This window comes from Cheilinus undulatus, linkage group 3, assembly GCF_018320785.1.
Source record: "Cheilinus undulatus linkage group 3, ASM1832078v1, whole genome shotgun sequence".
NCBI classification, from domain to species: Eukaryota; Metazoa; Chordata; class Actinopteri; order Labriformes; family Labridae; genus Cheilinus; species Cheilinus undulatus.
The window spans coordinates 3975674-3998417 of record NC_054867.1 but is presented as its reverse complement, the minus strand read 5'-3'; the positions used below and the strand labels follow the sequence as shown (position 1 = coordinate 3998417).

At 40.7% G+C, this 22744-nt stretch overlaps 1 protein-coding gene across 4 annotated transcripts in view; it reads right to left on the bottom strand.

Moving 5' to 3' along the window:
• plxnb1b (plexin b1b) overlaps positions 1-22744 on the bottom strand; it is a 211665-nt gene that overhangs the window by 4153 nt on the left and 184768 nt on the right. For all 4 annotated transcript variants that reach the window (XR_005991453.1, XM_041779107.1, XM_041779095.1 and 1 more), the window contains 24 exons: positions 22485-22578; positions 22173-22339; positions 21860-22011; positions 21616-21721; positions 19922-20058; positions 18748-18924; positions 18436-18670; positions 17665-17907; positions 14878-15057; positions 14622-14770; positions 13138-13238; positions 12596-12813; positions 9088-9266; positions 8942-9008; positions 6196-6342; positions 5919-6084; positions 4164-4267; positions 3969-4053; positions 3695-3861; positions 3017-3177; positions 2653-2800; positions 2411-2475; positions 2114-2189; positions 1945-2019 (listed from right to left, as the gene is read on the bottom strand). Coding sequence is in view for 3 of the 4 variants with exons in the window: in XM_041779107.1 (XP_041635041.1) it covers positions 1945-2019; positions 2114-2189; positions 2411-2475; positions 2653-2800; positions 3017-3177; positions 3695-3861; positions 3969-4053; positions 4164-4267; positions 5919-6084; positions 6196-6342; positions 8942-9008; positions 9088-9266; positions 12596-12813; positions 13138-13238; positions 14622-14770; positions 14878-15057; positions 17665-17907; positions 18436-18670; positions 18748-18924; positions 19922-20058; positions 21616-21721; positions 21860-22011; positions 22173-22339; positions 22485-22578 (3399 nt within the window). In the remaining variant the exon portion in view is untranslated. The remainder of the gene's footprint in view (positions 1-1944; positions 2020-2113; positions 2190-2410; positions 2476-2652; positions 2801-3016; positions 3178-3694; positions 3862-3968; positions 4054-4163; positions 4268-5918; positions 6085-6195; positions 6343-8941; positions 9009-9087; positions 9267-12595; positions 12814-13137; positions 13239-14621; positions 14771-14877; positions 15058-17664; positions 17908-18435; positions 18671-18747; positions 18925-19921; positions 20059-21615; positions 21722-21859; positions 22012-22172; positions 22340-22484; positions 22579-22744) is intronic.

Sequence of the window (22744 nt, the reverse complement as noted above, 5' to 3'; positions counted from 1 at the left end):
TTCTTTTTTGATTAATATAATCACCATCTGCTCATGCTAGAGAGATATCCACCAAGTCCCATCCATAGATGCATTGATGTAGGTGCCACATCTCATGTTAAAAATGGAACATTGTACTCCGTCGTTTAAGCAATTTTATCAACGTATAGCTGCCAAAATTATCCTGTATTTCTGCACTCTAGGATGCTTTTGCAATACACTACTTTAGTGACAATGAGCCATCACACATGCATCTCACCTGCAATGACTATACAGTACTGAGTGAAACATTTTAAAAGGCAAGTGGTGCTATGTAAGGGTCTTTATACAGTGCAGTGCTGATGAATACTATCAAAACAGTGGAAGTATGAAATAATTACATTTGCAGAATGAAGCTGAGCAGGATGGCAATCTCTACCTCCCAGGTACAGTGTTATTCTGTGTGAAATATCGACTCTTATGTGATGGTTTATGTACAAAGGTAACCATGCTCAGGATCAGCTGGGCCTGGAGAAATTAGTGTAGCTCAGTAAGTGGGATGGAAGGGGTACAATCAAAATTGAGCTGGTGTTAGGGAATGGGACCTAAAGTGAGTGTACTCCTACTGCCTGCCTCCTCCCTTTCTACCTTCTATACTTTTCTGTTGAAGTTTGAAATTGGTTTTATTTTCTATACAAAATACTGCAAGGGCAAGATTCAGTCTTAATCTAAACTGTAGGACATTGCCAAGGAAGACAAGAGAGATAATAAGTAAAAAAGAAGCATCTATTTGTGTCCCACCATCACTTTATTGCTCTGAAAAGGATGTAAGGCTTTGTTTTAAACTCAGCTTGCATCCCAGGCTTTAAGTGTGTAAATAAGTACTAATAAAATCCTGAAAAGAAAACCTAAATGTCTGTCTTAATGGTGTAATATTCTAAACCAACACCAGAGGGCGCTAGAGTTAGAGGGAAACAACATTCCAAAGACAAATTCCTTCTTACAATTAAACAAAACTTGAATTAAAAAGCTGTTGCCTTCTCTTAGTTGTATATTCAGTTTTGCAAAATTTCAGGCAGAAGCATCATAAATTAAACTCTATATTTTAATGCATTATTAACATATCTGTGCACATTTAATCATACACAATATTTATTACTATATATGAGATTGAGTCTGTATCGTCATATGAATGTCTCTGGTTTTTGATGGATTATTCTTTGACTTTGAAGCTTCACATTGAGCAGCTTGTTAAGAAGTTAAAGTTGCAGCTGGGTTTTTATTTCATAAATAAGTCTTGTTTTTCTTTTGATGCAAAGAAAAGGCTTGTTTCTGCCACTTTCATGCCTCTGATTAATTACATGGATGTTCTGTGCATGCATGCATCTTCCAAATGCCTTAAATCTTTAGTTACTGTTTACCACAGAGAGCTGAGGTTTGTAACAAACCTTAAATCCTTTAGTCATCGTTATATTCTGTATGATCGAGTAGGTTGACCTTCATTGACCACACATAGGCTAAATCTGGCTAAATCTGCTTCCATTATACTTTTATGACTTCATTTATGTGAAAAGTGCTGGAAGCTACAGCCTTCGCTCTGTGACTCAGTAACAACATTTACTTTTTCTCTCTGTTCACAAAGAAATGGGTGAAAGGAGTTTCAGGTATGCTGCTCCTGCAGCCTGGAATCTGCAACAGGAGACCTTATGTCTGGTCTCTATAAACCTTTAGAAAGGTAGATTGAAGACATTGGAGGAAGATGCACTGGGTTGTAGATGTTTTGACCGATGAATTTCTGCTCTGTGACTCAGGATTTGTTTTTCCATACCACTCTGTTTCGTATGTCTGTGTCTTTGTTTATTGTGCTGCTGCCCGTCTTGGCCAAGACATCCTTGTAAATGAGATTCTTGATCTCACTGAAGTTTTCCTGATTAAATAAATGTAAATGAAAAAGAAATAATACAACTATCTGAGTGATAAACACACCTGGTCGTAGTACTTGTTGATGTACTTGTACAGCTCATGAAGTGCCACCAGGTAGTTCAGCTCTCCAGAGTAATTCTGAAACACAAAGTATTCATGTTAGAGGTCAATCAGTGTGTCTGTACTCTCTTATCTCTCCACATTTTAAGCTCAGAGCAGCGGCTGCACTCACCCGAGAAAGTTCAGCCAGAGCCGAGTTCATCTCCTGGTCACTGGCTGAGATCGTCTGCCTGATGTCGGCGTAGTACCTGCAGAGATTAGACCCATAACATCAGATCTCAAATCACTAAGAAAGGAAAAACCCAGATCTATACACCAAGATGGCTAAAACAGCTTTATATTTTATTTGTTGTATTTTAGATATATAAACAATCAGATCCTTTAAAAACAACATGTCTGCATTGTATTTGATATTAAATCAACCATGAAGCTGTTGTGTGTTTTCAGCTGTAATGAAATCTGAGCCCACCTTTCCACCATCTGCTTGTAGCGGGGGATGTCTCTGGCATACAGCAGCTTGTTTATGGGAGAGTCCTGTGCAAAGAGAACAAAGGGAGTGAGGACCAAATAGAGAAACATGGACAGGAGGCTGCATCAAACCTTGTATCAATGTCATCAACTCCATTTGTGACAGTAGAGCAGCTGCCAGCCAACAGAAACATCATTCACAGCTTGAACTCGATATGCTCCCAATTCTTCATCTGGCCTCACCCGTCCAAGCTTGTGCTCAGCAATGGTGCAGGAGTCCATGAAGGTCTGAGCGATGACAGAGAGCACGGCGTCCACGTGGTCAGATGCCTGGACGTCAAAGATAAACTGAGGGTTCTTTACGATGTTGATCCAGAAACGTAGAGGCAGACTGAAGACATAGAGGAAACAGTACAGAAACATTACATCAGGCTTATTCCTTAATCCTCCTTTGGTGGTTTGAATGCATTTCCTTAAACAATAATACAAGAGTAAAACTCAGTGTTTGGTCATCTTTGATAAATGGGAAAGCCTTATCTCAGCCCTTCACACAACAGTACAATACAGATCAGCGGTCTCCCTGTGTTGGTGTGAGTCCCTCTTGTACCTGTTCGTCTTCCAGATGTGTATCGTCTCTGGGTCAGAGATGCCGTGTTGTCCTGCCTGGTCGTCCAGCAGGTCAAAGAAGTATTTGACAGCCAATGGGACAGGACGACTGGTGCTGAGTATCACTGTGAACAGATCATCCACAAACTTCTGTAACGTCCCCTGTAGGACAAAAAAGAGGAGAGAGAAGAACAGAGAGGTTTTAGGTGGTATATAGTAGGATTAGATGCTTGCCATTTTTCCATACTGTTAAACCCTCCTTCAATTTTCCTGTGGCATTCTATATTACCATCATATCATTCAAAATTACACAATACAAGAGGCAGTACAGGCCAAGCATCTGCCAGCATGCATGGCATACTCCTGGTGAATGGAGTGCCCACCTTCATATGCGTTTCATTCAGTTCTTTAAGAAATACGGCATTCAGACTCTTGAAGTGATTTATAGTTTTTTTTTTTTTTACAAATGTCACTGGTAAACAGAGTTCCAACAGGACAGAGGATCAAATTAAGTTTTGTCTCCTTTTCCTCTCCCCCTGTGTACAATGGTGCACATTCTCTCTTTTACTTTTTTTGCATCCACTACATTTGCATTATATCCCTGAGCTTCATGGTGGAAACTTGTTATGCCGCTCTGTCTGAAAGACATCAGTTTATGATTTTATGTATGTATTTATACCTTCATGGACAAGAGACGGGTCAGGTAGATCTCAGGAATAGCCTTGGCCCGCTCTCTCTCCCTCAAACTTCCTCTGCGGTGTTTGGGCAGCTCCGGCTCCTCGCTGGCTTTCACCAGATGCCACAGTCTGACTCCGCCTTCATCTGCATCTTCCAGCATCGGAGTCTCTGCATGGGAAATATTCAAAAAACTGTTTAGACTTGTATTGACCCGCAGGGAACTCCTGCCACTGATTATTATTCACTGATCTGATATAGTAATAGTGCTGACTCACTCTCTCCTGCCACGTAGTCGTGGTTGTCATGATGAATGTGTTTGGTGTGACGAGGAACTAGAGCGACCGTGGCCCCGTCTGGAACCTGATGAACAAAACAAAGCATGGATTTAACACAATCTCCTCACAAATCCACAGTGGTTAGTACAAAGTTTAGGATTAAGTTTGGAGAGATGGCGTGCCAGTGAACTGGACCTTGTAGTGCTGTAACGTGTTGAGGCGTTTCCAGTTGCCCTGAACGACAGATGTTAAGTCTTCATCTGACAGGATGAGATGACCGGCAACACCGGACCTCCACTCTGAACAAGAGAGCAGACAGAGTCAGGACAATGTGTGCATTAACCAGTGACACGATAACAGAAGGACGGGCCATTACTCTATATGAATATTGTATTTTTGACAGTGTTGTGCAAAATTTATGGACATGAATGCAGTAGTATCTCTCTGCTCACTAAAACTCATCACATTCATATTGTTTTACCTTGGTGATTATTCGAGCTACAAAGTGAGTTAGTTCAGTAAACATGATACTGTAGAGATATAATGAGTCATATTAGAACTTACCATGTCTACCCAGAAACCCAAAATCAATACAAGAGGGTTCTTGCTATCAGCAACACCTCATCCCAATAATCGTTCATGCTATGGCCACCTATATGGACTGTACGTGGTACAGGTGTGCTGCTGATTGTCGTCTATCATGCTTCAGGTCTGTGCTACAGTGTATGAAAGTCATTGTATAAAATGCCAAATGCTCAATATAATCCAGGGGTGTCCATACTTTTTCCACTGAGGGCCACTTACAGAAATATATAAGGATGTTGGGGCCACTTCAGTGTCTGCAAGGTCAGGTATATGGCATAAATTAAGTTAGAAGCAGAATAAAGGAGGAGCTGGTGTGGAGGAGGGTTGGAAGAGCAGCTTGCAGAGAGAGCTGCAGAGCCTGGCCAGGCAAGAGCAGTTTAAATAAGGCCTCATTGGAGCGATAAGCCAATAGCGCGCTTAGAGCAAATCAGCTGGCCGTGAGCTGATGAGGGCTGGCATTAGATCAGCTGATCAGGGCAGAATTAGTTGTAATGGTCACAATTTTAGTACAAGGCATGCTTCCAAAGGGTATTTTACACTTTTAATATACCAAACGCAGCATACTGTCTTGTTTAGAGGCAAGTCTTCCATCTATCATCACAAGGTTAAATGAACCTGCTTTTTTAAAGAGGTTAAACAATATCTAATGTCCCAGACTCTCTCCAAAATAGGCTTAATCAAATTCTAAATAATTGATTATAATTTTAGAATCTTTTGGTTATCTTTTGTGTATCTATGTGTCATTGTGAAGTTACTGTACCTATTGTCATTAGAGAAAACATAACAGTCTGACAACATTTAATAAGGCAATGAGAGATTATATTATTGTCAGTAGGTTTATCTTGGTCTTGTTGACGTCGATTGTGACTGTAATTTTACTGTCATTATTATAAAAACATATACAATAATTTACCCACCCTGCTACCTGCGATAGAAGCTGGCCTAAAGGTATGGTGAAAGAGAATTACTATGATGACCTTATGGATCCTTTCCTCTTTTATAATGTGTGTTCATGAATGCTTATGGCTAAAGCTGCCATAATAACCAGCATGCGATACTAAACTACACATTTTATGCACATTTTTATGGGGTTTTGATATAATCCAGCTGGTGTTTAGATATTAAAGGATTTGAAATTAGGATCAAAAGCATATGTTATGTTAATAAAATGATGACTTTAGTGAATAACAGAGTATTTAATGAGCTTTTGTTGTATTTAACCCTCTCTTGCAGTAGGGGGCAGCACTGGACCATAAATAAAACACACTTGCATGGAAAGCAAGTGTACCCAGTTATTCCCAAGTTGACAGCTGATGTAACTCTGAAAAGTGTAAGTGTTCACTGTGGTGTCTTTTAGATCCTCACCTAGGTCCAGGGAGTCAGCGTGGGGTCTGTGGGAGAAGGAGGTGCTCTTGTACACCTGATCCAGCAGCTTCTCTTTCACCTGGGTGATGGTGTCACAGTCTAACACTTTGGAGGGCAGCGGCTGGCTCTCGTTCACTCCTCCACCCTGAACCAAGACATTCAGAGTCTGCAGGGGGATAAAAAACAGCTGATTAATAACAAGAGTAGGCTGAAGGTGGATGTGTGACAGTCCTAATTAGATGCAAACAATCATTTTAAAGGTCAGAGTTGTCCTCACCAGGGTTTTGTACTCCACGTCCTCTCGCAGCAGGCGGTTGTCATTGAGTGTGTACTTGGCCTTCCCCGTCACAGCATCCACCGGTCCTTTATCTACCTGGTGCTTTATTGCCCTGAACAGCATGTAGAGAGACTCCCCCGCAGAGTCCTGCACAAACATTAAACACACAGAGACATGCCGAAGTTAATTAGTAGAAGCCTAACTCACTCAGCAGGAGGGAATGGACAGTTCAAATAACACAGACTCAATAACAAGGACGTTCTTTAACCTCCTTTAAGTCATTGACTCTCAGATGTGTGGGCTGAGAGATTTACTTTCTGTAAAAATGTTAACTACTTTAGGAAAAGTTGGTTGGCATATTTTCATACAACATACTTTCAGTATTTACTTTTGCTTGATTGGCATGAAATATTTCCCAATGTCTCAGTGAAACTCAGCATGGGAATATTTGTGGTGGAGTTTCCCTTTGCTCTCAACAAATGTCACGAAATTCATCTGATATTTTCACAAGACTTCCAAAAGCTTAATTATTCATATAAAAATATATCAAATTAAGGGGTTCTATCAATCTTAAATCAAACCAAACATGTTCACACCCATGTTAACTCTATTCTGACAAAGTTTGTTTTTCACTGTCACATTTTTGTTATGCCTGTTTCAGACTGGGCGCCATTTGCTATGTGACAGATGCTGTGTGTGTTAGTTCTGGCTCACACAGTCACAACTTTCAAACCAGGCACATGTGTGGGCTTCATCCCTCTGCTGAACAGCCCTGCCTTTCTTCATAACCTGCAATTTCCACATATAATGTCTACGCCACCATACACAGCGCCACGGTTTTGCTCCGACCAACGTCAGGTGAGATAGCTCACTAGAAGTGCATCTAGCGTGTAGCCCTGATCAGAGGACAGAGATCACAGGAGAATTGCGAGTTCACGCAGGAATAGAATGTCAACAGCGGACTATTTTACTTTTTGGGGTTAATTTATCATCCATTCCAGTATAAGTCCATGATATTATTGCTTCTGCCATTGAGTGAGTACATTAGGAAGTTAAAAGGTTAATGTTTTCTTAAAGGATCTGTGCTTTTATGTAAAATTCGTTGGCCAAATCTCCTAAAAAGTGAACTTTTCCTCGTCAGTGGTGCTGTCATAGCACTGTGACCCACTGACCTCCCAGCAACCCTTTGCTCTCGCTGCAGGATGAGACGTAATGTTGATATAGTGATGATCTATGATCGAGAGTGCATGCATTGTGTTGTACTTGGATAGAACCCTATATTCTACGCTTGTGACTTCCTGTTAAGGGCTTTCTCATCCACGGGTATTGACGTGGTTTGGCAGCGGCTGGCGCTGAAAATAGACCTGCAGTGTATCTCCAGCAAAGCACGGGAGCAAGGGCAGTGGAACTGCTCTGATTGACAAGACAGGGAGCAATTTGTACCGCAGTACCATTCACGAGTGAATGGAGGTACAGACATTGTATGTGGAAATTGCAGGTAAGTTACATCACTAAATCTCTCCGTGAGTGTCTTGATATTTTGTAAAACTGAGCCAGGAAAATGTGGAAAAATAGCAGTCTGTACATCCAAGACTTTTCACAGAACTGATAAACCAGGCTTTTACTTGAACGGCACAAACTGGAGAGCAATTGTGCTTCAGCTTCTCCACAGGCGGAGGATGGTGCTCTCAGAAGAGGACCAGCACTGTATAAAAAACGTTTAATGTGGGGCGTAGACAGCATAGTGGTTACCCCATGTGTGCAGGAAGCCCAGGTTCATGTCTGGCCTGTGGCTCTTTCACCACATGTCATTCCCCACTCTCTCATCCCTGTTACTGGCTCTATCCACTGTTCTATTTCTCTCTAATAAAGGCAAAAAGCCCCAAAATAAATCTTAATAAACATAAATATATATATCTAAATAATTTTTTTTCACACAGGCAAACTAAAGAAGAAACTGGAGCACACAAGCCACTTTTTGCAATTAAAGAAGGTGCAGAGGACTCATGCATTAACAAGATTCTTCTTTGAATTTGCCAGTGAAAATGAATCAGTGGAAATATCTTTTATATGTAGTTGTAGAGTGTTTATCTTCCTCGTGAAATATCCATCAATGTAGAAAAAGAAAGCTTCCTGCAGCAGCTGAAGTTTGGACCCATGCACTTCAGCTTGTGGCCTTCGTCAGGGTCTTCAAGAAACATAATGCAAATATATTCTACCAATACTGACATACATATCTACTAAAACAAGGTAAACGTGGCTCTGTTTGAGCATTTTCATGTCTATTTTGGATGGGAGATGCATGTGGTTTGCGGTGAAAACAGGCAAGCCCTCTATTCTCTAGATTCTCAGCGTGTGAGACGTAATGTTCATGTAGGCATGCTCAATGCCCTATGATTGCATGCATGCCAAAATCCTAATTAAGCTAAGGACAAAAGGTCAGAACCACTGCCCTAAACTGCTAAAAGTTCACTCTGATTAAAGGCAGGTGGTAAGAGGAATGTTAATTAGAACATATTTTTCAAGACCTTGCAGGAAACAGTACATTTGGTGAAATAAAGCATCTATTCCCAGACTTTTACTCAAACATCCCTAGACTCAAACCAAACATGCTTTAATAATGAGCACAGATAAAATCCTGTTAAAGGTTGCTTCTCTAAGGCACTGCTTTGATGATCCTAACAGTTTTAACAGTTCTCCTGTACTTGCAGCAGCTGCAATATAATCATGATTTATGTTTACTGACCCTGAGAAAAGCATAGAGGCAGATGGACATCCAGTTGGTCAGCAGCTTCTCCACCACTGTCTCCGTTCTGCAGAAGAAATGAGAAATTAATTCACATCTCTGAAACACCATAAACTTAAAATACACGGCCTTATTCCCCTTCTTACCGTCGCAGCATCAGTTTGGGGTTTTTGGCCACATACTGCTCCACCAGGTCATTGAGGAGAGTTTTGAGGATGTCAGTGAAATACTCCAGTTTGCCATGCAGAGACACCGTCAGCAGAGAGGCCACGTACGCCCGGTCTCTGGGAGAGAAAGTCCGCTGGCTCTCCAGTGTGTGAATGAACTGATGGGGGAAAAGCAAACTTATGCATCTGTTTGGAATAAAGGCATGCTTGTTTCTTAACAAACTGGGCTCTATTTTGTGTATAAATGACTTGTATTTGAAATCCTTGTTTGGAAATTGTCCAAAATATCTCCAGAGCCATCCATCTCACCACAGCTGGAGCGGCTGCAACATAATCCCTGCTTGCTAATTGGCTGGGTCAAAGTGCGTCCACTAAATGTGCTTGTTTTTGCCACTGACAGGCTCAGATTGTTATTTTAAGTGTCTGACATATTACAGAAAGATTCCTGAAGTGATAGACTGTAAGATTATTTTCTTTAATCAGAAACAGCTGCTTCATCTCTGTTAAAAGCCACCAGAGTCCACTGACAAAGACACAACAACGACTGGTCTACAACTGCACAGATATGCCATTTCTTCGAATTATGTGTTCTATATGTTATAATTATATATCATATAATATATAATTTATATATAATATAATATATATATAATATAATATATAATATATAATATATATATAATTATGTGTTCTAGTTTATGTGTGCTCTTTCAGATTCAAATATAATTTGGACGGTGCAAAAACTTCAAGGACATGTACATTTTATGATGAATATATCTGTAAAATGATTGTTTTTCCCACCGGAAACTGTTTCTATTAAAAAAAATCTGTAGCAAAAATGTCAGATTATGTAAGAATCCTTTCACTGACATGTTCAGACACTGAATAAAATCTAAGTTCACACTTCGATCAGGAACATTTTTTGACTTTGCAGCCATCAAACTTAATCAGAGCTTTCAGCTTCAGGGTCACTTTCAAAATAGTTTGTAACTACTGAACGTTAAAACACCAACTCATGCAAGAGTACTACTGAAGTTTAAAACAGAGATGTTCCTACCAACTCATTTCCTTGATTGTTCATTAGTCAACTAGTCTAAAGCCAGGTGTACACTGTGTGATTTTAAGCTGATTCTGACATGAATTTTTTTGTTGCATGAGTCAGTTTGAGGTCGGGTAAACTTTCAGCCTGATCAGCTACTGCTGACTAGTTGGATGGATTTATAGATTGTTTGATATTTTGGTCCTGCGACTCTACACTTACACAATGAAAGCAGAAATGCAAGCAGTTTCTCCAACTTTGGGTAACTTTTTTCTTTGTAAACTGCCAGACAGCATCTTAATTCACAATGAAAATAACAGGAATGCCCACCTGCAGACCTCCATCTGACACAGAATATTTATTTTTTTTCTGCTAGTGGTGTTGTCTGGCCATGTTGTTTATGTATGTGTGAGATGGTGAGAGAGGTTTTGTTGCTGTTTGTAGCAGTTTAAAGGATGAAACGAGTGAACTGATATGAGAATTATATTTGTGAAACTTTTCAAAGGAAACTCCACTGACATTTATGACTATCCTGACTTCATTCACACAGTGTGAGCATTGAGGCAGAACAACTGGAACATACAGTGTGAGCAAATAACCATGTGCATTTGTTGTGTGACCTTAACAATTCAGTTGCATTGGCTTGAAATCGTGCAGTGTAGGCACAACATAGAGGTAAAAAACACCTGGAAAACAGTCAAAAATAAGCTTGCATGCAACATTGGTGTGTGCATATCTTTTGCTGGTGTATCCCCAACTCTTAACCCTAAACTATCTAATTCTTTTAAAGCCACGTGACTGATAAACTGCAATGTGATTTGCTAACTATGCACTGGAAAGATAGATGGGGTATGAAATATTTTAGTTTGAGCCTCTTTCGCCTCAACTTGGAAATGTTGATGGATAAAAAAGGTTTTTTAAGTTGAGCAGTGACAAAGACCCTTGCAGACCTCTCTTGCAGTTTGTCAGTAAACCTTCAGGTTTTCTGGAGATTATTTTCAAAAACTTGGGTGTCAGAGGGCAAGTTAGTTTGAAGGAGGCATGTCTTTAGCATTTATTTACCTGATAAGCTGCTTCCTTTTTCAGTCTACACAGAGTGCTTGCAACTCCACAACTGTCCACATGCTTGTGCTGGATGTGGTTATGAAGTGCTTTGATACAAATGCCAGTTAAACATTGCCTACATAGAAATTTTACTTCAGTCTCTAGATCAGTGTTTCCCAAAGTGTGGGCCAGGGCCCACTGTGGGTCCTAGGGGTCCTGTAGGTGGCCCACCAGAGGCCTTTTACCTCATTGAAAGGCTATGAACATAATTTTGAAAATTAAAATCAACTCTTAAATGATAATAAAATACTTCATTACACACTAAAATGCTTTTTGGTAAAAAAAAAAACACAACACAACACAGCCAGAAAATTTAACTAATATGGAACCTTTTCAACATTATTTTGTCACAACGGGTGTCATGGTTTGACTGGTGCTGAATTAGCTGGTGATGCCCCATCGAACATTAAACTATGCTGCATTGGCATTACCAGGAAAGGGTTTATGGAGTCACAATGTAGAATTAAAGAGATGATAATATCAGAAAAGAAAATACAGGTGACTTTCCAGATGCCAGTTTAAACAAAATAAATGCTGGTGGCGTATTAACTGTACTTAAGACTAGTGGTTCTCAACTGGTGGGTCGTGACCCAATAGTGGGTCACAGAGCAATTTTCAGTGGGTCACTGATTTGTGCCTCAAAAAAAAAAAAAGTGGCAAAAAAATCTATGATATGCTTTTATTTTGAAAAACGTGTCCTCATTTTTTGTTTTTAAACATATTTTGCACCATCTCAAGTCCAAACATCCCCAAACACTTCGTAATGATTTTAAAAAGACATCTGGGTTGCAATTTGTCAATACAGACTTGGTAGTGGGTCCTGATGCTAGACCAGTTAAGAACCACTGCTTTAGACTATGCCAACACTTTTCTGTAGATTACTGTCTCTAAAACTTAGGAATTGCTTTAAAATCTTCTGTTTATGAAATAAAAATATGGAGGTAAATACTCAGAGTCTCATGTTATGGTTGAATGAAGATTTTGGTTTCCCAAGATTTTCTGGTCTCAAATTACGCCAGAGTGCACTGAAGTTTAAGAAAGACTGTTCTAGATCGAAATACTGCCAAACCACTTTACCCCGACATGCTGCCATAGGTCTACACTGCTGGTTTATAGAAAGCAAATACAGGAGAAAAGTCCCAAAACTGTAGCTACAGCTTTGGTTAGTGTTAGATGATTGTTTTACCTCTCTGACACAGTGTTCGAGGGCCAACATATAAAATTATTTGTAATTAATCTAACTAACTAGTAGTTCTGGTGTCTAACAAAGAAAATGCAGGTACATCCCTAGATTCAATTACTTGAATCCCCTTTAGTCACGGCACTGATGGAGAGGATGACTACCTTAGTGAGGAAGAGTTTGCTGTTGAGCAGGTTGGAAAGCTGCACCAGACCCTGCTCCACCGTCTGACGACGACACTCCTGAACATCCAGGTCTCGCCTCAGAGGAGACTCTCGATGGCCAGGGAAGAAAATACGCTCAGCATACATGCGGTAGTCGAGGAAGGGGATGCCGGTGCCCACCAGGTCGCTGGACATGTCCATCATCTCTGTCATCAGGTCTGAGACAAAGGAGGGAGAAGGAGGGAGAGGTCAGAGGTTTTTAGTGCCTACCATGTTTCAGACTCAAAATAAGCTGGGTGGTAACAGTGCTGGAGGTAGCAGCAGCTAAATATTGACTCTAGCTGGTGTTAACAGACTTAAATTAAACTCCTCTGCAGCAGACATGTGGGATGAGAGGAACATTTCATTCAGGATGAGTGATGTAATGGGATGATTTCATGAGGCCGGTGTGAAAACAAAGCAGATCTGTAAGCCTCCACAAAGTAAAATAAACCCTCCTCCCTCTGCTTCCTGCCCTCTCTTTTGTCATCTCACTCTTTTACCTGTGAACTCCTTCTTGCAGCGGTCCCTCACGCTGGTTTCCAGGTTCTCCAGCTGGATCTGGACCTTCTTGTAATCTCTCAGAGCCTGTTTACTCTTCCTCCTGACAAAAGACGACAAAGACGGGAGCGCAGGGTCAGGCAGGGAGAGAGCAAAGAGCACGGGTAATACCAGTTTCACGCTGGATTAGTGGGATCCATTAAACCTGGGAAAAGGTTGACTCAAGTAATTTGACCCAACAAACCCCCACAACTGAGGATCAGGGTTAATCACAGAGTCAAGCTGGGTCACAAAATGGAAACACTACCTGATTTGGCAACACCCAAAGGTGACTCCACTGATCCTCTCTCTGTGTGGCATGCTAAAACTTCATCTTGATCATACCTCCAAGAATGACAATGTTAGTTGTCTGAAGATTTTTTTAGGATGCTCTTCATCCAGCCTAGTGGTAAACTAGGGAACTACAGCTCCCATGATGCCCAGGGGGATGTTGACCGAAATAACAAAGATACAGTACACTAAAAAGAGCAAATTCTGGGCATCTTCTTAGACATATTTCTCTGATATTTTTCTTGATTATGATAATCTGGCTCCATTAAACGAGACTTTTTTTTCACCTCTGAAGAAAATAAAGAATCTTGAAGCACAAGAAAATCCCTGCACTACACATGAGACTGCTGAACAGCATCTAAGGCAGAATGACAAAGACAAAGGCACTAAAAAACACAAGGTGATTGAACCAATAATTTATTCATTTATTCATGGGCATTTTTAGCATGCTGATGCAGTAGTGGGTTAGGTTAGTGTTGAGGCTGCATGATGGTGCAGGGGTTAGTGCCGTTTCCTCACAGCAGCCTGGTTCAGGGCCTTTCTGTGCAGAGTTTGCATGCTCCTTGTGTGCATGTGTTTGTTCTCTATTGGGTAATCCAGCTTCCTCCCACAGACCAAAAATATGCATGTTAACTTAATCGGTACTCTAATTGGCTGGAAATGTGAGCGTGCCTGTGTGTTTGCCTCTGTATGACTAGCGACCATTCCAGGGTGTGTTCTGCCTCTCGCCCAATGACAGCTGGGATAGGCTCCAGGACTCTGGGACCACAAACAGGTGTAGAAAATAAATTGATTGTTTTGGTACATTTATTCTTAAAACAAGTTTTTTTAAAGATCTTGTCGCCTTTTATGGTCTGCCCAGCTATGGGTTGTGTTTGCACTGATGCTTTTATGCAAATTAAGTTTCCAGCAAAGAATTTAATGTCTTTAAATTGAATAGAACTGAAGTATTTGGTTCTAATATTTAGTCATGAGCAGTGTTGGGGGTAACACGTTTTAAAGTAATCCGTTATAGTACTCAGATTACTTTTTTGTTGTACCGAGGTTGCTTAGTGCAAATGTTTGTTATTTAACAGTAAGAGCCACATGATTTGGGCTTTGGGAGTCCATTTTTAACACAGTAAAATCCCACCTCAGTCACAGTCCAGTAACTGACCTGTAAATGAGCACGATGATGAGGACGATCAGGGCAACAATTGACGCTCCGACCCCGACTCCGATCTGAGCCTCCAGAGGGAAGGTGGACAGGCCGAGGTTATCGTACTGAACCTTTCCCAGAGAGAAGTTCAGGTTTCCCATTTGGACCTGGAACAAAAAGACACGGACACATTTAACGTCATCTGTCAGGAACTGCACCATCTGCCATGTCGTTTTGGTTCTTTGGTTTTACAGCGAAAGAACGGAGGACTCACCGTGAATTCAGGCAGATTGTCGGAGCCCTCGCGTTTCTTGCCGTTGTGCATTGGTGCAGGCTGCTGAGGTGGAGGCTCGCAGTAGAGATGATTTCTTGTTAAAGTCTTCACAGCACACACACCTTCACCAACCAACACAACAACCTCATCCTTAGTGATGGCCAGGTCCAAGTTTTCACCCTAAAAACACAAAGATAGCGTGAATTTGAATCTTAACTTACTTCAGATTTTTGATTTTTCTTTAATTAATTCTCAAGCCACATCAAACATTGCAAAGGTGTACCATAAATGCATGCCAACTATAACTGTTTGACATAAAAGGTTGAGTTTTTTTGTCCATCTTTCTCTGTGAGAACTGTTCTAACAGCAGTAAATTATAAATATAAAATAATTACAAACATAAATGCAATCAAACTCATGATACACCAGCAAGTTTGCACTGATTTTATCCGACAGTTTGCCCTACTTTGTTAAACTTGGCATCCAGTTTAAAGTCTGCTGCTCCAGTAATTTGGTCAAGAAAACCAACCGATGAATCATGGGGGATTAATGGAGCATTGAAACTGATGCAAACAAATGTTAACATCTTTATTCAAAGTCACCAGAGAAGCCAATCTTCTCATCTGGCTAAAAAACAGTGCCATATGTAAATGCAGGAATGTCATGAGTGGATAAACGTTACCCCAGCATAACTCTCTCCCTCGGCTGCAACTGCAAGTGTTATTTATTTATTTAATTTAGAATAATGCTCCATCAGGGATTGGACCTTGCGTGCTCTGACTTTGTCAAAATTAGATGTAAATATATTTTTAAAATCATGACTAGAAACAGAAAGAACAATGGCATATTAGAGCCAATATGAAACATCAAAAATAAAGAGTATCTGGTTATTTTTGTTTAAAAAAGTCAACATTTTTGGCACAAAAATGAGATGATTAAGTCATATATTTTCAAGACAACAATCTTGGAATTTCAGAGTTAAAAAAGTCTTAAAATTTGACCCAGAAAATCTAAAATTTAAAGTTTTAAAAATCATACGTTTTCAACAGTACAAAGTTAAAAAGAGACTGAAATAAAAACTAACTTTAATGGGACTTTCTCATAATGAAGGTGAATCAAATATACCTAAATATCATTATGATGCAGATTGACATTAAGTTAGAAGTCAAGCGCTGCCAGGTATGTCATTTGCATGTTTTTTTCTCCCAACAGAGTTTGATTCGGCCCTTTCTGACACATTTCAGATGGTGAGACCAGCTCCTGATTGGCTTTCATAACACTGTAGAGCAGATTTGAGGCCCAAATTTGAAAGTTTAACCTGTAATGATTGTAAGCTGTGCTTTGATGCTGATATTTGTTTACAGAAACAAATTAATCATAATACTATCAAAGGGAACTGGTTGTCATCAGTATGGATGAAGTGGCCCCTGTTTAAGTCCCTGTAAAGTTTAATCCAAAATTTGTGTCTTAACACATTAGACATAATGGAATATGGCTGCTGTAAACATGTGAAAACACTGATCTTTGTGTGACTGAATTTTGGATTTAGACTGTTAGAAAGTTGTTCACCTCTTTCCTAGCTGGGTCTGAGCAACAATCTGAGTCTTTGACATCATTGGGTAATCACCCCACTAACGCTGGGACGATGTAAAATCCTAAGCAGTTTGTCTCAGTACAGTCTGTTGTTAGCCTTCATTGAAAATTAGCAGCCAGCTACATGCTGGGTTTTTGGTCATTGTCAGATATATTTCCCAAATCTACCAGTCACAGTTGGCTATGGGTCATTAAAATCCTGTAAAGTGATAAAGATGAGAGAAAAAAGTAAATCTTATCCCCAACTTCTGTCTCTCTGCTCTGGCACAGAGCCAGGCAGCTGCACTTTTTTCTTTAAATATCAGAGGATCGAATTTCACTTTAGTGGGTGTGGCTTCAGCTCATTCAACCAACATGCCCACACCATCCTAGAGATATTACTGCCTCATTTTTTCATGATTTTGAAGCTCAATTTTGTAAACTTAGTGATGTTTTTCATGACTGAAATTTGGCCTGGTCGTTCAGAACACAGTGGCCCATCATAAAACAAACCTAAACTAGAGATATTTTTGTCACTCTAGAGGGACTTTAAGTGTTGTTAGCACAGAGTATTTTATCAAGAACTGCTGATACATGATTGGTCAATTCTACTGATATACTACAAACACAAATCAGAAGAGTAACAGTGAAAATCAAAATTCTTGTGCACAGTTGTATATCTCTATGTATAATCTGTAAAAATCATTCCCTCAGACAAAAATCACTCAATCAGAGTTTGTTAATGACTCACCATGATTACCCATGACCAACCATGAATTCAGTCATAATTCTCTTTTTGTCCAGATCTTATCAGCTAGGTGTTCCTAATATTTTGCATCCTTCAAGAAAATGAAGTGGTTTAAATAATAGGAACACCACTCACTCAGTGTTATGTACCCTAGTACACACCACCAACTACTATGACTTCAGTAAAACAGAGTACAATTATCACCTGTCTGATCATTTCAGCAAAAACTGAGGATAAAGAACTTTCTTAAGTAGAAATGTGAAAAAAATGGTCTCGGTTTATATTTAGACAGATGACACAGGAGGTTAAAATTTCAGGACTGATTAGTGTGAGTCTATAGTAACAATCACACACCTGTTTTTGACCTGTGCAGAATAGATCTAGATGGTCTGAGAGTTTTAACCTGTACCTTTCAGGACTAAAGGTTTCAGGTACTAAAAATGCACTCAACAACCACATCCTCTCACCTCCAGCTGAATGAAGCTGCCGGGGTTGTAGCGGTAGGCCTTCACTGGGTCCTGCTGGTTAAGGCGCCGCAGTGCGGGGTTGGGTTGGTAGCTGAATGTTTGGGTGTTCAGGTTGTTGAAGTCAAAGCGCAGGTTGTCCAGTAGAAACTCCACGGTGACCTTTGAACTCAAGGCAGAGGAGTCCACCATCGGAGAGCGACAAAGGATGAGGGTGGAGGAGTTCACCTCACAGCGCTCCATGAACTGGAGAGTCCGAGGAGGAGAAAGGGATGGATGTTTCGCTGATGAAAACACTTTTTATAACTAGGGCTTTTACAACTAGGACTGTCAAAATAACGTGTTATTTTTAAATCATGCTCAGATGTCAGACATCATTGACCATGCATCTCTCAACAACAGCTTTTTATATCTGATGAAAGTACACAAAATTTTGTGGGATCTTATTTCTTAATGGACTTATTTAACACAGGGATCAACACCATCTGGGATCGATTAATAACTGGACTATCGGACCTCTGTCTTTGCCTGCACTGCCATTCTGTTTTATAAAGCAACACAAACGTGCTTACAGAGACATGCATTAGTAAGGAACTGTATGCACAAGCTTTAAACACATCTACTGATTTACAAAGCATGTCCCATTTAGAAAGCTAATCAGCTACTGATTTATTGATACAGAGGGAAACAGACAAATGCAAGGGAAGAAACCTTGTGTAGAGCAGAGGTTAACTGATTATCAGCAGTAAAAACAGCCCATTCAAAGACACAGACCTGCTTGATGGAGCACAGTGGGTCTCCAGGACAGATGTGGTCGGGAAGCATCCTCGCTGGTCTTTCCAGAGTCTTTCCTCTCTCCTCTTGCTGCTCTCCACTCCTCCTCTTCCTCCTTCGTCTCCTCTTGCCTTTATTCTGACTGATGGTCTCTAACGGTGAGACAATCACCACCATGCGAGGCTCCTGCACCACGTCCAGGTTGTGGCCGGTCACGTGGATCAGCCGTCCACCCCTGAAAAAGAAAGAAACTTTAACTCCTGACACTCTTGGAGGAATAGGTGGAGGTTAAGACATGGAGGTCAGACTCACTCCAGGAAGCTCTTTGCAGGCCTTGCATGGGTGATGTTGGGGTTGTGGGTGTAGCGGTAGGCTGGAGAGTTGAGATGGCGCTGGCTGTTGTGGTAATGCAGGGTGACCCGGTGATCTCCGGTCTTATTACTGCTGCCTGTCACACACTGAACGCTTGACCTCTGCACCTCCGACACACTGAGGAGGAAGAAGAAGAGGAGGAAGAGGAGGTGTACATGAGAAAAGGATTCATTAATGATGTGACACTTCACTGACCCCAGGTCCAAAGCGTCTTTTCTTTTCTCGCCTATTTCATGCAGAAAGGCCAAAAGTCAGACAGCCAGAAGAAACAAAAATGAAGAAAGCCTTACAGTAACTAAAAGAAATAACAACTAGAGCTGCTTCTACTACTAGGAAACACTAAAACAAACTAATTTTATCTTAAAAACTGAGGATCAATTTGCACGTGCCTCTGCAGGAAATCCACACTACTCTTTGAAGGTCTTAGAGACATATATTAGCATGCTTGAAGAGTCTTATTTTCATGTTTCCTCCCAAACAATTCCTTAAACTGAAATAAAACACTGGCCTTGACTTGTTAGTGCACAGCACTGCCTATACAGGCAAGAGGAGAGTAACTAGTTTGGTAATTCCTGTGCCCAACTTGCTGTATTAGTAGCAATAATTTCTGTCTTACTGTCCATTTCACAACTATTTAAGGGATTTCCTTGTTAGGAAAATATCTTTGATTAGTGTTGACTAATCTGGTGGGATGATTCTGAAAAAAAGTTTTATTATTATATCGGTATATCTGATTATATCTGCAAACCCCGGGGGAAAAGTCAGAATATGTTGATTATTTCTAAGCTGGAACAAGATTGTGCCACTTTGCAAATGCTTGTAATGAATTAATTTTTTCAAACACTGCAGTGGTATTTCTGGTGTCTTAGAAACCCATGAGGGTTGGACACTTTTTGTGCACAACATATAAATGAAGTACAATCAATCAATGGCCCAGAATAGGATGCTGCTATATGACTGCTATTGTGTGCTTGTCCATGCAGACATAAGCCCTGTGTAGGAGGATGGAGTTGTGATGTATGCCTTTTTGGTGGAACCAAGTCCTGAGTTGGTGCTGCTATGTTGCTAAGGACAGAGATTTAAAACTCTAAATGCATCACAGACATATCCTTACATGTTACAGGGCACTCCTCCCACAGTGATGGTGAGGTCAGAGGGACGTCCTGTCAGCAGGTATCGGCCAGTGATCGTGATAGTCGTTCCTCCAGCTTTGGGTCCCCTCTCTGGAGACACGCCCATCACAAACGGGTCCTGAGAGGATTGAAGAGCAAGGTAATTAAAGTGCACTGTAAAAACATAGCCAATCCATATACTCATATATTCCTCCAGTCATTTTCTTCTGCTTTTCTGGGGCCAGGTCACAGTGGGAGGAGGCCGAGCTAGTCAGCCCAGACATCCCTATTTCCAGCATCATTTTCCAACTCCCTGGGGGATTCTGAGCCAGTCCCAGGCCAGATTTCTTTCGGTCACACATGGCCATGGGCGAGGGTTCAAATGAATATCAACCTGTGAATCGAAAGCTTTGCCTTCTTTCTGTCCATATCCACCTGTCAGTATCACAGTCCAATCTACCTTCCCTGGGGTAGAAGACCCCGAGATACATGAAATACAAATAAAAAATGGTATTGAACCAAAATGAATGACTGCTGTTGAAGTTCTTATTTTTCAGTGTTAATCTGCAGTGATCCATATGTTCAAAGGGGCTAGTGGACCCAAAATTGACCAGCAGATTGTCCCCCAAATCCTAACAGAGCCAACAAAGCTACTTTGGGAGTCAGGTATGATTCTTTTAGAAAGATTTTTTTTCCCCATCTGTATTTCTATTTTGCACTTTGCCTTTACAACCTGAATGGAGGTGTCTAACCACATTTAAAATACAGATTCAGATGTTGATAAGTTTCATAGGCTGCAGTCACACAGATACAACTGTCACCACAACTTGAGTATGTCACAACAACATGTAAAAGTTGTGTTATGTAGTGTGAATTTGCCAGAATGAATTATGACAAAATGCTCTATACCACTGATCATTAACTGGCAGCCCGAAGGCCAAATCAGTCCCCCCAAAGCTCCCTGTCTGGCCCCCAGAAGATCATTAAATTCAGAAAAGGTGGAAAAGAAAATGTCCTGGTTTTAGGAGTATCTTTTGGCTTCAAATGTCTGCAGCTGTTAAATCCATCCCAAAAACAACTACTACTGAAATAGTTTTAGAATGATCTGATTATTATCTGTTTTTAAAGATATTCACTCGTCAGCCATTATTATTAAATATCTTTTTAAAAATGGGTTAAGACTGGCAGAAATGTTGCAAAAATGGCCAGAATAAAAAAAGGGGTTAACAAATGGCAAAAATTGGTAAAAGAGGAAAAAAGGGAGGAAAAAATTATGAAAAATGGGTTGTTAGTGGCAAAAATGGTGCAAAAAAAGTAATGAAAAAGGGTTAAAAAGTGTCAAAAATGGATACAAGAGTTGCACAAAAGGGCTAAACAGGGTTAAAAAATGGAAAAATAGTGTAAAAGTGGCAAAAAATATAGCAAAAATAGCCTGGCAAATTAGTGAAAAGGGGTTAAAGAGTGACACACAGCAACAGTAATTGGCAGGAAAGTTTCAAAATGGGTTAAGATGGGAAAAAAGTGGCAAAAATAGTTTAAAAAATGGCAAAAATGATCAAAATCAGGTTGCCATTCCGATTCATTTCCCAAGTTTCTAATGTAGTTATATCCTTTAGCTGCATGGTACTGCAACCATACAATTTCCTGAGACAGTTCAACAAAATAATATCTTCCAGGAAAATAAAATCTTATTTACCTGGTAGCTGAATGTCTGAGTGGAAATGCCAAACTCTCCTCCGCTCACTTTGACAGACACATGGCCGACCTTCTCTCCTCCACTGGCTTCAGTCCTGCACACAATCCTGGAAGGCAGATATCACTCTTGGATTAGTGAATGCACCTGATTAATTTCAAAACATGCTGAAGAGGTATTTGCAAGGGAAATAAAGACCCCAGACTTCTCCCGTGTCCCAGTGCTCCATGCAGCTGGTAGTCTGTACCTGGAGGAGACCTCATAGAGGTGTGGGATGACGGTGCAGGGAACCCCGGCCACTGACACAGAGTGGAGGATGTCCTCAGCCTTTTGGCCGAGGTTGGAGCCTGAGATGGTGATTGGGGTGCCGCCGTCCAGTAGGCCTGAGAGAGGCTCGATCTGAAGAAGTCAGGAAATAACAATTTAAATAAAAACTTTGGGATATCTCTACCTTATCGATAACTCCAAATTCATCTGAGTTGCAGCTCTGAAGGAGAAGAGAGAGCTCTGAATTGATTTATAAAACACATAGAGGGGTAGGTGAAGAGGTCAGTACTCACAGAGTGGATGACTGGAGCGGGGCATGTCTGCTGTACTGGTTCACTGCAGGAGTCTGAATACAGACAGCTGGCGTGAGCTCCGCCGCACCAAACACAGCCGTATTTGTGGTCAGCTGTGTGGCAGCGGCTGCAGTCAGAGCGGCCCACAGAGCAGTTATAGAGAGTCACTGAGGGCAGAGCAGACAGAGGCCAGCGTCAGTCTGGGCTGAATGGTGTCAGCATTGAGTGTTGTGGCCAAACTAGTTTGCTTATTTTCTCCAAGTACATTTATTAAGAGAAAACAAGCAGAAAAAGGGGAAACATGATCCGCACCATAGAGATCAGGAGCGCTGTCCACATGAAAGGTGTCCCTCCTCTTCACATACACCATGGCGTTGTACTCCTCCACTGGAGTCGAGTATGTGTACTGGACAGACAGCAAGTGTTTCATTTAAAATGCTGACAACTATACAAAATTATACAATCCTAAAAAGATCCTTGAGACAACTCTTTCATGCAAATAATGACTTCTAACATTACAGCTTTTCCCCATTTTATACACATCAAAAATGGATCTATGCACGAATTTAGGT